Raw genomic sequence first — 14,793 nt, 5'->3', positions numbered from 1 at the left:
ATCAGGCACAAACTTCAGGGTTTTGGCTGCAGGGGTGACCCGTGTGGGAAGAGGCCAGGAACTGCCCCGCACCACTCCAAACCATTTCCAACCTGCTCTGAAACTCTAACCCATTACACCAAAACGGCAATAAATCAGAGGAGCCTGTGGTGCCTCTGCTCAGACATACTTGAGAATGGGCAGCAGTTGTCCGGAGATGTGATCTGGGAAGGAGAAGCTCCATGCCACAGCAGGGACCATCTTTTGAACAAGTTAAAAATAAGACAGCGGACTTCAGAAATTGATTGTAAAATAAGGCTGAACAGACTTCAAAAATAAACTCTTCCTCTTCATCTGTTTTGAAAATGGAGAGTTTACTTCTTAGGTGCTTATCATGACTGGAAAGGCCGAAGTGTCACCAGCATGAAAACAGTCAATATCTCTGCCTTAAAGATCACTTTAATTAATGAAGGATTATATTTGACTGCATGGGTAAGACAAAACAACCCGAACAAAGGTAAGGATTAAACAGAAACAGATCTATATTGAAGGAAGGCTTCCAGCACATCAGTTAGGCAGCAAGAGGAAAAGTGAATGATTTGCAACTGGTCACCTGTTGTAACTTTCTCAAAAAGCATCTTATAACAGATCATTTATTTATGAGAAACCCAGCATTACTAGAGACATGCAGGCAAAGGAAAAAAAAACAATTCACATTTTTGGCTTGGTGTGCTGCTCATGCTTTCGCTAAAATTTGAGGGTTTGTTTTGTTTATTAAAACATCAGAGGATACTGCTTTGAAGTATTTTGTTACAGATTTCCCAGAACTGAGTTAACGTCTAAATCATCAATGAGGTTCAAAAAAAGTACACATTTAAAACATTTGCTAACTTTGGTGACTATCACACATGCTTCAGCAATGTAGATTGGTGCTTTGCTCTCTTTTGAACACGTACAGTGGAAAAGTATCTCCTTACAAGCAAAGAAAGGCCAAAAGATTGTTTCATAACAGCAACGGATAAAACAATCCAGCAAGAGTAATTCCTCTGCTGAGCAGCAGCTGGTTAATTCTTCATCAGCCTCAACTTTCTACAGGCCTCAGCTTCCCCACACGTCTAAATTGTAATTCTTCTGCATGGTGTTAGTTTTAAAACCAACTGGAAGACAGTATTTGATAGTCCCTCTAAAAGGGGGGGAACAGTTACAGCCAGGCATGGTAGTTACGTGAATCTTTAATTATAGTTACATCATGACTGACAACTCCAGTATTCAGTTGCTTTTCCCCCTTTTGGTTTAACTTTCTCCATCGTAACTGCCTTATGGACTAACTATTCTTTTAACACTATGTGTTTTTAATCAGACTCAAACCAATTTGAGTACGAAAATTAAATAGCGCTAAATAAGGTAATATTATCGTACGAGAATGAAGTTGCAGATCACTAGCAATAAGAAAACAAAAGTATCTTTTTCCTAACAACAGTGAGAGTCAGATCTGCAGAAGTGACCTCTATGAACAGAGGTAAATACAAGCCCACAACCACTTATACTGTTGGCACCTAGGAAAGATCCTTGGCTTTGGTAGTGGGAGAACAACCTGTTTTCTTCCTCTTTGTCTAAGAAGGGGTTAGTATACAAGAGGGAGAGAGAAAGCATGTCTGCAAGACTGGTTATCTACTTATACTGGTAACTGTCGTGTGAACAATGCAACTCAACAAATAGCCTAAATCCCAGTAACAGGCTTCAATTCAACAGAACAGTGGTTGTGCCGAGTGAAGCTTCAACCTTGCAGTTGGCAGGCAACTGGAAATACAGACTTATTTTTTGTTTCCCCCACAGACTGTGCATCCTTTCTGTAAAAGGCTCCAAATTATCATTCTAAGATATGACCATCAGTTATTTTTGGTTTTAAACACTAACAGTATTCACATTCAAAATTACGTAAATGCAAGTGGTAGAAAATAAGCTGCAGTCAAGAAAAGACCAATTAAAATTTTTTGAAGTCTGGGGGTGTACGCTATTAAAACTTCTCAGAATACACAACACTTCATGGTTTGAAGTGATCCCCCTCAAAACCAACAATTTTAGAACTGTTTACAGGAAGCTTTGCCTAACACAAGAGAAAGCATTACCATGGTTTTAATTCTCACTCCACCATGTTTCTGTGGTTATGTAGATCTACTCCGCAACAGAGCTTTTAAACATCTGAAGGATCGTCTTTTGCTTATTCTTAGGTAGTGAACAAATATCATTTGCATCACTGGTATTAACCACACAATTCAAAACTTTTCCTCCCTTGATGCTGGGTGATTTCACTCGGACTCTGGTAGGGGACTGCCAGTTTTCATTGCAAGAACCTTTCCGAGTCTTGCGGTGATTTGTTTCAGCCTGTTTTTTTGGTACCTTTGAGTCTTTTGCCATCTTAGAACTTCCCTTTCTAGCAGGAGAGTCTTTCACAGGCTGAGGTGGTTTGGTGCGAAGAAGGTACTCATCTGGAGAGCCCTTTTGTCGATTAAGGGTCCTCTCCTCCTTGTCGATCTGTTTTTGTAGCTGCAGAGCCAGAAGCCTGTCCTGCTCCTCTTGCATACGCCTTTCATAGAGCTCCTGCTCAAAGGCTTCCTGCATTTGCAAGTTAAAATAATTTATCTGCTCTCCTTGGTCCTTTAAACTTTCTGAAAAAGTTCTTCTCCTCTTATCAAGCACGCACAAGTCAACCACTGCTGCAGGTGGTGGCTCCAGCAACTTTCTTTTTGGAGTCGCCTTGGTGTCCTGCAGTCTCTCTGGTTTCTCTTCATCTGAGTGTCTAGCCGCCCTCATGAGATCACATATTACACTTCTGCTGTCAGACATCACAGAATTTGTTGCTGACTGAAAGAAGGTAGAAGTTTCAGCAGAGTTTTCAAGGTTTATGCTTTCTACATGCATTAAACTGTCACTGTCTGACTCAATTCCATCCCCTTCGCCTTTGGATCTACGAAGAACTGTTCCAGACCCTTCCCCTTTCGTGACTCCATCTGGAACTTCATCTCCTAGACAATTTGGTCCTGGTGATTTTTCCTGTTTGACAGTGGTGGTTTCTCCTGAAGGTGAGGCACTGAAATAGTTCATGCACGATTCCAAAAACGAATCCTTAGCATTGGAATCTTTAATCACACTGGTCAGCTGCGGAGACAGTGTTGGCATTTCCTCTTGGTCATCTTGCCATGCAGAACTGCTGCCACTTTCATTGCTATTGGTCTCCTGAAGAAAAGAGGGAGACCACTAGTAAAGTGTATTTATCAAAAGCCAATGGGTATGAATAAAACACAAATCCACTTCTCATAGCTGCGCAGCTCATAACTACTCTGGGATATCAACTTGGATTCTTCACTTTAAAAAAATAGATAATTGTTTAATAATAAGGAAAATATTTAAACAACCTACAGAAGCCTAGCTAAAGGACTGAAAACACAACTGCAGCCTTCTCCTCTTATCAATGACTCAAATCAACTGTTCAAGCCTGCTCATCTTTTGAAGCCTAACAGGAAAGATAAGACAGACAGACATATGGAATGATGAAAACTGGAGTGCAACCCCCTCCAGTGAGCTCCAGAACCATCAGTTTAGGTGTTGTACTGGGTTTATGTGGCAAGGTTTTGGTAGCGGGGGGGCTACAGGGGTGGCTTCTGTGAGAAGCTGCCAGAAGCTATGTCTGATAGAGCCAACGCCAGCCGGCTCCACGCTGGACCCACCGCCAAGGCCGAGCCCACCAGCGACGGTGGTAGCACCTCTGTGATAACATCTTTAAGAAAGGGGAAAAAAAACTGTGGGAGACCAATTGCAGCCAGAGAGAGGAGTGAGAATATGTGAGAGCAACAACTCTGCAGACACCAAGGATAGTGAAGAAGGAGCGGGAGGAGGTGCTCCAGGTGCTGGAGCAGAGATTCTCCTGCAGCTGGTGGTCAAGACCATGGTGAGGCAGCTGTGCCCTGCACCCATGGAAGGTAACGGGGGAGCAGATGCCCACCTGCAGCCTGGAGAGGACCCCGTGCCGGAGCAGGGGGATGCCTGAAGGAGGCTGTGACCCTGTGGGAAGCCTGTGCAGGAGCATGCTCCTGGCAAGAGCTGTGGGCCCGTGGAGAGAGCAGCCCATGCTGGAGCAGGTTCCCTGGCAGGACTTGTGACCCCATGGGGAACCCCACGCTGGAGCAGCCTGTGCCTGAAGGGCTGCACCTGTGGGAGGGACCCATGCTGGAGCAGTTCGTGAGGAACTGCAGCCCTGTGGGAAGGACTCACGTGGGAGAAGTTTGTGGAGAACTGTCTCTTGTGGGAGGGAACCCACGCTGGAGCAGGGGAAGAGTGTGAGGAGTCCTCCCTCTGAGGAGGAAGGAGTGGTAGAAACAACGGTAGACCACAACCCCCATCCCCTGCCCCCTGCGCCGCTGCAGGAGGGAGAGAAATCAGTAGTAAAGTTAAGCCTGGGAAGAAGGGAGGGGTGGGGGGAAGGTGTTTTAAGATTTGTTTTATTTCTCATTACCATACTGATTTCATTGGCAATAAATTAAGTTACTTCTCCCAAGCAGAGTCTGTTTTGCCCGTGACAGTAATTAGTGAGTGCTCTCTCTCTGTTCATATCTCCACCCACAAGCCTTTCATTGTATTTTCTCTCCCCTGTCCAGCTGAAGGAGGGGGAGTGATAAACCAGCTTTGGTGGGCACCTGGTATCCAGCAGAGTCAACCCACCACAGTTTTATACACCACCGGCTGCAAGGCAGAGCTCGCTGAAGACATTCAGGTAAGGTGCTTGTAAGGCTGCACAAGGTAACTATCGAAATAAGCCATAGGTGTGTGTCTGCAGACTGTCAAGCATGGTTTCTTCCCTTCCCACTTTGGGGAATCGTGAATACTAAAGGTGGTTCAAAACCAGCAAGATAAACTGCCCAGCGCTGATGTGCAAGAGGATACAGGATTGCCAATCCTATAGGCAAGGTGAAAATAACCCGTAATTACTAACACTGACATTTATAACAAAATAATTCTAGTTACCACAAAGCCAGAGTCACTCCTGCTTCTTTCTGTTCTAGAGAATGATGCTGATCCCAGTGTATGGTGAAGTTTTGGAGACAGATACCTTAAAAGGAAAAAAAGAAGGTATACATTTTAAAACTTTTTTTTCTTGAATTGTCAGTCCTTTGCATGAATCAAGATGTTCAGGTTCATTCTGACAAACAAAAACAAGACAAGGGCGAGTGTTTCCCTTCTCCTCCCTATCCTGTGAGGAGATGCTTTAACATTCAACAGGCTACATTTGCCCCAGATTATCCAGGGAAATTGGACTACAGGATTCCAAGGAAACAAATGGAGCAGAGGGACACTACACCAAGAAACAGACCAATACTTAAAGAAGAAAAACTTGAATTGCTTACTTCTGAATGTCTCCAGAGTTACTTGGTTTGGTCTTCGTCTTGCACAAATTAGATGGGGATGTTTCAGATGAGAGACTGCCTGCTGGTGAAGGACTGCTGAGCATATGTCCTTTGGAGCCATCGTTCTTTGAAGATGAGTAAAAATAGCATTATATAAAACAAAGCACAACACAAACTGGACAAAACCCAGGGAACTACTTTGTTTCTGTTGCAAAACTAGTTGCTTTTGTCCAAAGAATTCTAGAACTGCAAGCAATGGATAGTTATGGAATAATAAACATTACATGTTCTGTACACTTTCCTGTATCTGGCATTAAGGGATAAGTGGTTTTGCTCAAGTAAGTGCACAGGTTTCATCATTAGGACGATTATCAGGTAGCAAAAACCAATCAATCAAAACCCCAAAACAAATTAACAAAACAAATAAACCTCAAAACTTACGGTAAACTTTCTTCGTACATTCCTTTTTTTCAGTACAGGTTACAGACATCAATTTCTTCCAAAGAAGTATTTTTAAAATCATGGGGAAAAGGAATTATTCAGAAGAAAAACAACGTTTTGAAATGTTTCACAATGAAAACATCCAGCACACGTTTCAAGTGCATGTTACACAGGTAGAACTGTTCGGGTATTTCACCCTCCTGCCAGTTCTTCAAAAATTAATGGTCAAGCAAGGATCTAAAGTACTGGGGGCTGACAACAGCTTCCAACTACAATTAAAATAAATTTAAATTATCCAAAATTTTAACTTTTGCTCTGAAAAGTCTAAGTTGCTTGCACTATACCAACATTTTCTACTGTCCCCCTTGATCCTAACTCACCAGACTGTTACTCAGCTGCCATGCCAACTCTTCATCTTGCTTCAGCTGTTCCTCCATCTCCCTCCGTCTCTCTTCCGCCAATCTGTGTTCCTCCTCCTCTTCCGCTAGCAGCCGTTGGATGTATTCCTCACTTGCCTTGTTCTCCTCTTGTTCATGTGCTCGCCTTTCTGCCTCCACCTAAAAAGGATTTTTTTAAAATGCATCTGGTTACTACTGTAGAACCACACTTTGTGCCAGAACCTCTCAGCTGATGCTCCTTAAATGTGAATGATCCGCTATTCACAAAGACACTCCGCACACTTCACAGCCAGTATTTAATTACATGAGTCTCCAAAGATGTAAGAATCAAACTGATACTGTGTGTAGAGTTGTCAGTTTGATAACCTTTTGGTTTCTGTAAGACTATACCATTAACCTCGCTTGCCTGAAAGGTTAAATTCCATTACTTACCTTTTCAAAATGTTAGTAACAAAAACTAAGATCTTCAAGCACACGGATCTACAAACTCAGATTAAGATTCTTTAAAAGGCTGGATGCCAGCTAGACCACAGCGTTTGCTCAACCTGCTTATATATCATCATAATCCCAATATTAGCGCAAGATGCCAGAAGACAGCACATGTCTCTTCCAGAAGAGTCCTTCTGCTCTCTTGAAACACAAAAAACCCAAAGCGGCAGACCAAGAACTTTCAATCTGCCTTCCTTACAGCAGACATCTGCTCTTGATAAATCAGTTATCACTAACTCCACAAGGACAGCAAAGTACTTCAAGAATTAATAAAGCTTTCTTAATCGGGTAACGGAATTTGGAAATTTGCTTTAGAGAAGAGCATCAAGGTGTAATACGCCATCAGCTGTGTTAAGTCTGAGTTTGTTTCAAATCACGTATTGATGTCTTATGATTGGCACCAGACACAATTACTTATTTCACTGCTTTTGGGCACCATCTCCATTAAGCATCGATATTACTGCTGCCAATCCATCTTATCCCTTAACTGCCATAAAAGAGAATCCCACAGTCCCCTCCTTCCTGTAGTTCCCCTGCTCCTGTAACTGCCAGCAACAGGGCAGTCAGGGAAAGGAGCATTCCGATGCCATTTCCAGCTATAATTCTTACTACTGCCATATCTGAATTGGCAGAAGGATCCTTAAATAGGCAAACACTAAGATTTCCTAAAAATCTCTTCTGATTTTCAAATGATCACAGATAACACGGGGAGCGAGCAAATAAGAAAGAAAATGCTGTATGTTCATCACTGAAGTTCATCTAATTGTGGTCTGTTACTTAAGGAGGGAAATCAAGAAGGCAAGTACAAGACCAAACAGTCCAAAATTTTTATATTTGCTAGTCCAAAATACTTTATGTGCATCTGAGGACCTATAAAAACCATTTTAGTATGTGTGGGCAGGGGTGCAGATAGTGAAAGGGTGACACTCTAACCCCGAAAGGACTCTTCTGCAGGGTTCTGGGAAATACGAGGTACTGGCTAACAGAGGCCTGTCTGGGCATTCAGCTGTGTCAGTACCTCTGTGTACCTAGAATTTCCTAGAATTTCTGGCTCGCTGGGCCTATGACTCCTCAGACCATCAGGGAAGGGATACAACATATAGATGGGCTTGTAACCGAGGGGTGGACTTAACCATGGACACTACCGCACAGGTAATCCATGAATGTGAGACGTGTGCTGTGATCAAGCAAGACAAACAGTTAAAGCCCCTTTGGTACGGAGGGCAAGGGTTAAAATATAGATATGGGGAGGCCTGGCAGATCGATTGTATCACACTCCCACAAACTCAGTGCTATGTGCTCACAATGATGGAAGCAGCCACTGGCTGGAAATGTATGCCGTGCCCCATGCCACCACCCAGAACACTATTCTGGGCCTTGAAAAGCAAATCTTGTGGTGGCATGGTACTCCAGAAAGGATTGAGTCAGATAATGGGACTCATTTCCAAAATAATCTCATAAACACTTGGGCCAAAGAACATGGCATTGAGTGGGTATATCACATCCCCTGTTATGCACCAGCCTCTGGGAAAATTGAGCAGTACAATGGGCTGCTAAAAACACTGAGAGCAATGGGTGGTGGAACTTCCAATCACTGGGACGTGCATTTAGCAAAAGCCACCTGGTTAGTCAACACTAGAGGATCTGCCAACCAGGCTGGCCCTGCTCAGTCAAACCTTCTACGTACTGGAGATGGGGATAAAGCCCCCGTAGTGCACATTAAAAATATGCTGGGGAAGACAGTCTGGGTTACTCCTGCCTTGGGTAAAGGTAAACCCATGCGTGGGCTTACTTTTGCCCAGGGACCTGGGTGCACTTAGTGGGTAATGCAGAAGGACAGGGAAGTCCCATGTGTGCCTCAAGGGGATTTGATTTGGGGTGAAAATAGCCAATGAATTGAACTGTACGATATTAATTGCCAAATAACCCTGTTACTGCATATCGTCATTGCTATAGTTGCTATATATTATACTAATGGCATCACATTAAGAATCACCCAGGTTAATGAAAAATTAACTTTAATGGTTGGACTAGATGATCTTCAAGGTCTTTTCCAACCTTGATGATTCTGTGATTCTGTGATGAAGTCAGGACTAGTTTCAGCAACTGGCACCCAGCAACTTCCTCCAGATCAACATCTTCAACCCGCAGACCACAAAAGCATGGACTGTGCCACCAGCTACAAGCTCCAAATGTAGCAGAGACTACACACCACCCTACTACTGCGTCCAGTGTCACCCACTCCACCAACTGAGCCAACTCTGCATCACCCCTCCTGCTTTGAAAGACTCGTCATGACAGGTAGAACCCAAAGTTATGGACCAAATGAATTCACTATATATCCTGGAGGGATGGCCCACTGACTAAGGGAATGGTATCTCTGTGTATATATCAAATCCAGGAAGAGTGATGGTGATTAATTAGAATGTATTGGAAAACAGGGAACCTGAGCATAACCTAAATGGTATGGAATAACGGGTGGATACTCCAAAAAGGACTGTCGTGGTTTAAAACTGGCCAGCAGCTAAACACCGTAAAGCTGCTCGTTCATCCTGGGGGGATGGGAGAGGGAATTGAAGGGGTAAAGGTAAGGAGACTCATAGGTTGAGATAAAACAATTTAACACTGAAATAAAGTAAAATTAAAATAATAATAGTAATATTAGAAAATACAAACAAGTGATGCACAATGCGATTGCTCACCACCCACCGACTGATGCCCACCCTGCTCCCAGGCAGTGATCCCAGAGGGGTGAGAATCCCGAAACCACAATCCTGAAAGCAACAGCGAGCTTCCTGGTCAACCCTCATCTCTATACTGAGCACGATGTTGTATGAGATGGAATATTCCATTGGCCAGGCTGGGTCTGTTGCTCTGGCCATGCTCCCTCCCAGCTTCTTGTGTACCTGCTCACAGGCAGGACATGGCAACTTGGAAAGTCCTTAATTTCTTAGCAACAATTAAAAACCTCATTTTTTTCATACCAAATCCCATACCGAATTCAACACACACCCCTAGCTACTAAGAAGAAAAAATTATCCCAGCTGAAACTAGGATGCCTGCAAAGCACACCTACTCACAGGGACAAGAAGACAGCATATGTTACTGGACGCCTGGGGGGGTGAAGTAGAAGGTATAGATCAACCAGCACAAGACAACTTGAAAAATGTCACCTCATGTCAAACACAAAGAAGTCTCTCCCCTTCCATAAGGGATACAAACTTAATTCATGCTTCAGGAATGACCAGGGTGTTCTTGCAGCAGCAATGCCTTTTAAGTATCTCTCTTTTTCATCAAGTAACATTACAGCTGGTTGTGGTAAAATAACTAGATACAAAGCATCGATACTTTTCAATATATTTTCAGACTTACCTTGCTAATCTCTGCTTCATATTCCTGCCTCAGTTCCCCAGGCTTGCTCAGCTGGTGTTGCGGATGGGGGACACAGACTAATTGAGAGGAAGGGGAGAAAAAAAAAAAAAGTGAGGAACAAAGCAAGATCAGGAGAGTCAACAACAAAAGATTTTAACAGAAGTTGACTTCCATACCCTGTCATGGGAATGATTTGACTTAAATCAAGTGCTGTGAAGAAAATCACTTTGTGTTACAAACAAAATAAAAAAGCACAGAGTGGCCAGAACAGTCAGTGTTTTCCAAGCACTGTATATATGGCAAATACGTACGCTGACCATAACTCACATCTTTTGCTTTTTGTGATTACAAAGAGTTCATAGTACTGCAAGTGGAACAAGGTGTCATAGAGCCAACCTACCCTAAGGGAGCTTACAGCATAATAAACCCCAAAATCCTTCTTCAAAGAGTTAACCAGATTTCACTTCTTTTCTCTGACACCACAACTTTAGGCTCAGAGACTCTCACACAGACTGACGCCCTGGCGTTTCTAACCTAACTAATGAACAGCATCTAAGAGTTGAAAAACTTTTAACCACTTCACTTACTCGACAGTGATAAACACACACACACGCAAATACTCCACTGAGAGATTTTACAGCTGAAGTTGTATCGGTGATGAGTTCCTGCCTTTGCAAGGCTAGGCAGCCATACAGCAATGCTTCGGGCAAGGTGCAGGAACCAACACCCACGTCAGTGATCAGGCAACATAACCTACCCTCTGTACTAAAAAAGAGAAAAGGCACAGACGGCCATTTCTCTGCCTTGCAAGAGCCCTTCACAGGAGGGCTCTGGCACTGTGTTTCCTAGCAGTAACAGCCTGTTTACGCACAGTTTCTTATTTCACAACATCCAAAGTCCACCAACAGCTTTACTTTGGTAAAGCAGAGACATCCCGGGACAAGTGACATTTTACTTACTTTCCTCTTCCAAATCCTGTCCGTTAATCCTGCGCTCACACTCCTTTGGGTAGTTCTTCTGAATCTTCTCCCAGAGTTCCCAGTTGATAAGAGTATTTCTGCGGGCGTTGTATCGTGCCCAGGAAGAGACTCGACGCCGACAAAAAGGGCAACAGAGACTGGCCTTCTCAACTGTCAGCTGGAAGCAAGAATTACAGAGGGTATGGTTGCAAGGCAGCGTCACAGGCTCCACAAAGATCTCCATGCAAATTTGGCAGAGGCAGTCAGACAAGGAGAGCGGAGCCTCCAATTTCTTCGACATATTGACTCGAAGTAGAGGAACAAGACTAGCACAACATCAGTACCTGAAAGCAGAAAGAAACATGTATTTTACTTCCTGTAATGACTATAAAAGAAAATAGAAAATGTTCAGTTTTACAGCTACTTTATGAAAATATTAGTGGATTTAAGAAGTTTGCTTAAGTGGTTACTTTTGCTCACGATCCAGGAGATTCTTGACTTTCAGAGGAAGACGCAGGTCTTTCCAGAAGTCATAGAGCAACTGTAGCAGGTTTTCCTATCACACTTTCCTGTGAGCTGTATCAGGTGCTTTGGGGCTAACAAGGAGGTGGTAAGGAAAGGAGAGAAAGGTGAGAGTTCTTCCAGCGTGTACTATTAGTGATAAGCTATGCTCACATTTGGTGGATACACCACCAGTTACCTTAACCTTCCATCCAGTCAATTTTTCAGTATATGCACAACCTCCAAAAGCTGCTTCTGGTACAGACTTGCTTCCAGCGTGTTCTGAAGGTGAAACACAACATCCCTACGCATCAGAGGAGAGGAGGTTCTTCCTCGTTCATTTACTTAAGCTGGAATCTGCTGGGTTTGTGTGTGGCAGGGTTTTGGTAGCCGGGGAGGGGGTTACAGCAGTGGCCCCTGTGAGAAGCTTCTCGAAGCTCCCCCAGCTCCAAGTGGGACCCACCTCTGGCCAAGGCCGAGCCAATCAGCGATGGTGGTAGTGCCTCAGTAATAACATATTTAAGGGGAATCTGGGAGGAGGAGTGGGAGTTGTGAAGGAGATACCTACGCAAACACTGAGGTCAGTGAGAGAAATGAGGAGGAAGGGGGGAGGTCTGCTGGAGCAGAGACCCCCCTGCAGCCTGTGTGAGAGGACAGGCTGTGCCCTGCACCCGTGGAGGTCACCGGGGGAGCAGATGCCACCTGCAGCCTGTGGAGGACCCCACACCGGAGCAGGGGGCTGCGCCCGAAGGAGGTTGGGAAGAAGCCCCTGCTGTTGTAGTTTGGTGCTGGGAGAACTGCAACACACGGGAGGGACCCATGCTGGAGCAACTCAGGAAGAGTTTGCAGCCCATGGGAAGGACTGACATCAGAGAAAGTTCTCCGTGAGAGAGACCCTACACTGGAGCAGGGGAAGAATGTGAGGAGTCCTGCCCGTGAGGAAGGAGCAGCAGGACTGACCGCACCCCCCCACCCCCTACCTGCCTTGAGGAGGTAATCAGGAGCAAAGCTGAGCCCAGCAAGAAGGGAGGTGTGGGGGGAAGGTGTTTTTAAGATGTTGTAATGCTTTTCACTGTCCTACTCCGTTAAGTGTTGTTGTTGGATGTGTCTGAATTAGTGATGTTCTTTTTCTTCCCCTAACGAGTCTGTCTTTTGCCATGAGTCTTCCCTCCCTGTCCTTATCTCGATTCCCAAGTTTTTTTGTTGTATTTTTCTCTTTCCCATTCCTGAGGCAGAAGGATCGAGTGAGCGGGTGTGGGGCGCTCAGTTGCCCTCTGGGCTCAAACCCTGACATGGGACTAAACAGTCAAAATACTTTTCATTAATATAAGCAAAGAACTAACCAATACGTGCAACACTTCAGCATCTTCTTCTACGACTTAAAATGGTGGGCATCATCCAGCCTTTCTATCACCAACACTCCTCACAGGATTTTTCCACTTGGCCCAGAAAGACTGTAGAACAGAAAATAAAAAGAAAAGACACGTACAGCAAAATGGATAAAAATACTGTTAAGCTACAGGGATTTAAGAAAGTTCTTAAAAACAGCCAGTTTCACAGAGGCAAGAGGCCCTTCTGAGAGAAGGGCTGCAGTATCAGTCACACAGGAACTCGACATGGAGACAAATACACTTTAAGTTGGGTTTTATTGTTTCTGCTCTCCCTTTGTGGATCAAACAAACCGTTTAATTTTTTAAAAAAGCATGCTAGATAACACGGAAACACCCCGTTTTACAGGTTGTCTGTTAAAAAGACCCAATAAGTCTATGTAGATGTTCCGGGCCGATTTCAATTTGTAGACAGAAACATTCCCGCGTACCGAGCCCCCAAGGAGCGGGCAGCCCCACACACACCGCCGGCGGGAAGAGGCCGGGCCCCGCTCCCGGCAGCCCCCCCCGACCCCCTCCCACAGCCCCGCTCCCCCCGAGCAAGGAGTCAGCACCCACCGAGCTGCAGCTCCGCGGCGGGGCCGGCGGCCCTCAGCCCCGGCGGCAGGCAAGGCCGCGGCCTCCCGTCATGGCCGCCGCCGTCGCGCTGCCCGCCCGCCGCCCGCTCCGCCCCGCCCCGTCCCTCGCTGAGGGGACTCTCCCGCCGCCCGGCCTCTCGCTCCTCCTCTTCCTCCGAGCTGAGCCTGCCGGGAGACAGAGAGCGGGGGGCCCTCAGGCGGAGCCGCCGAACAGGGCGAGCCCGCCCCGGGGTAGCGGCCTTCCTCCGCCTCACCCGCGCTGCGCTTCCATCCGTTCGTCTCCCCGCGGTGCCGCGGTTTCGTTGTCCGAACAAATATTTCGGCCGTAAATAGTTACCGAGGGATCTCGCTGAAAGGCAGCCTGGCTACAGCCTGTTTTCCCGCGTGTGCGGAAAGCAAGAGCCGCTCCAGAAACTCTCGGGCAGAAGATGGAGAGACTAAATGTGTGCATTAACAAAGCTCAGCCTGGGTGCTAAAAATGTGACTCTTCCGGCCTTATTGAATCGGAGAAAGTTAATCAGAGTGTTAATGAGTTGGATTTTTTTTCCCTTCACTTACCGTGGGACAGTTAGGCCAACAGCCTTGATGTCCCCGCTGTCTCAGAAGCAGCATGGCTGTTTTTAAACCACGTAAATATTTCACAGCCTGTGTGGTTGGTTTTGTTTTTTAAAGAAACAACTATCAAAGGGACCCTACTTTCTCCTCATATTGCCCGTTTCTGCTGTAAATAGCAGCCCCGGCTGGGAAAGGTTAAGTGTGTCAGTGTGGGTTGTGCACCAGTGTCACCAGTGTCCCTCCCTGTGCTCACCTCTCCTCTGGCGCCCACGGCCACGGGGCATCCTGGCGCATCTCCTTCTCCAGCATCCCGGCCTGCAGCTCAAACTTCTGCGCCAGTTTCTGCAAGCTTGAGTCCAGGTCTGCGAACTGAGCCTCCACGGCGCGCAGCTTGGTTTCTACTCTGAGGGATGGGAAACAAGGGCGTTTCGTAAGGGCTTGGGCATCGACCAGGGGCGCTTGCTGCCTTGACAGACGCACTGTGAACAGCTCCAGACCCCCTTCTGAGGCTCCTCCCAAGCTGCGTGAGAACACACACCACTAGACATCAAGGTTTTTTTGACATGACCCTGGTTTTTTTGGCCCTTCCCTGGTGCAGAGATCTTTAGATACACCTGTAGCTCTCAACCATTTGCATTAACATTCGTGGTGCAGCTTTTTCTCTAATACTTTACGAGGTGATTTGTGCTTTCACTTGTAGTGTCATGATCTTTTGAACTGTTTTCATTTGA

The 14,793-nt window shown here is 45.6% G+C and overlaps 1 protein-coding gene across 1 annotated transcript; it reads right to left on the bottom strand.

Moving 5' to 3' along the window:
• Positions 1 to 422: 422 nt before the first annotated feature.
• Positions 423 to 12,996, bottom strand: RNF168 (ring finger protein 168). Its single transcript, XM_074878051.1, has 7 exons — positions 12,885 to 12,996; positions 11,041 to 11,384; positions 10,082 to 10,158; positions 6,203 to 6,379; positions 5,382 to 5,506; positions 5,002 to 5,086; positions 423 to 3,216 (listed from the first exon to the last, which is right to left on the bottom strand). Exons 2-7 carry the CDS (start codon positions 11,339 to 11,341, stop codon positions 2,155 to 2,157), a joined length of 1,827 nt encoding a protein of 608 aa, XP_074734152.1. The 5' UTR covers positions 11,342 to 11,384; positions 12,885 to 12,996; the 3' UTR covers positions 423 to 2,154.
• Positions 12,997 to 14,793: the final 1,797 nt, after the last annotated feature.

This window comes from Strix uralensis, chromosome 9 (genome assembly GCF_047716275.1).
Source record: "Strix uralensis isolate ZFMK-TIS-50842 chromosome 9, bStrUra1, whole genome shotgun sequence".
Lineage (NCBI taxonomy): Eukaryota > Metazoa > Chordata > Aves > Strigiformes > Strigidae > Strix > Strix uralensis.
The sequence above is the reverse complement of the archived record's forward strand: the minus strand, read 5'-3'. Positions and strand labels throughout refer to the sequence as shown.

What these genes read in the sequence shown, in the direction of transcription:
- RNF168 (XM_074878051.1), bottom strand. Translation starts at nt 11,341, where the DNA reads ATGTCGAAGAAATTGGAGGCTCCGCTCTCCTTGTCTGACTGCCTCTGC. An exon ending in ACAGGATTTGGAAGAGGAAA is followed by an intron (nt 10,159 to 11,040) that starts GTAAGTAAAATG and finishes CCTCTCAATTAG; the next exon opens with TCTGTGTCCCCCATCCGCAA. An exon ending in GGAGTGACTCTGGCTTTGTG is followed by an intron (nt 3,217 to 5,001) that starts GTAACTAGAATT and finishes TCTTTTCTTCAG; the next exon opens with GAGACCAATAGCAATGAAAG.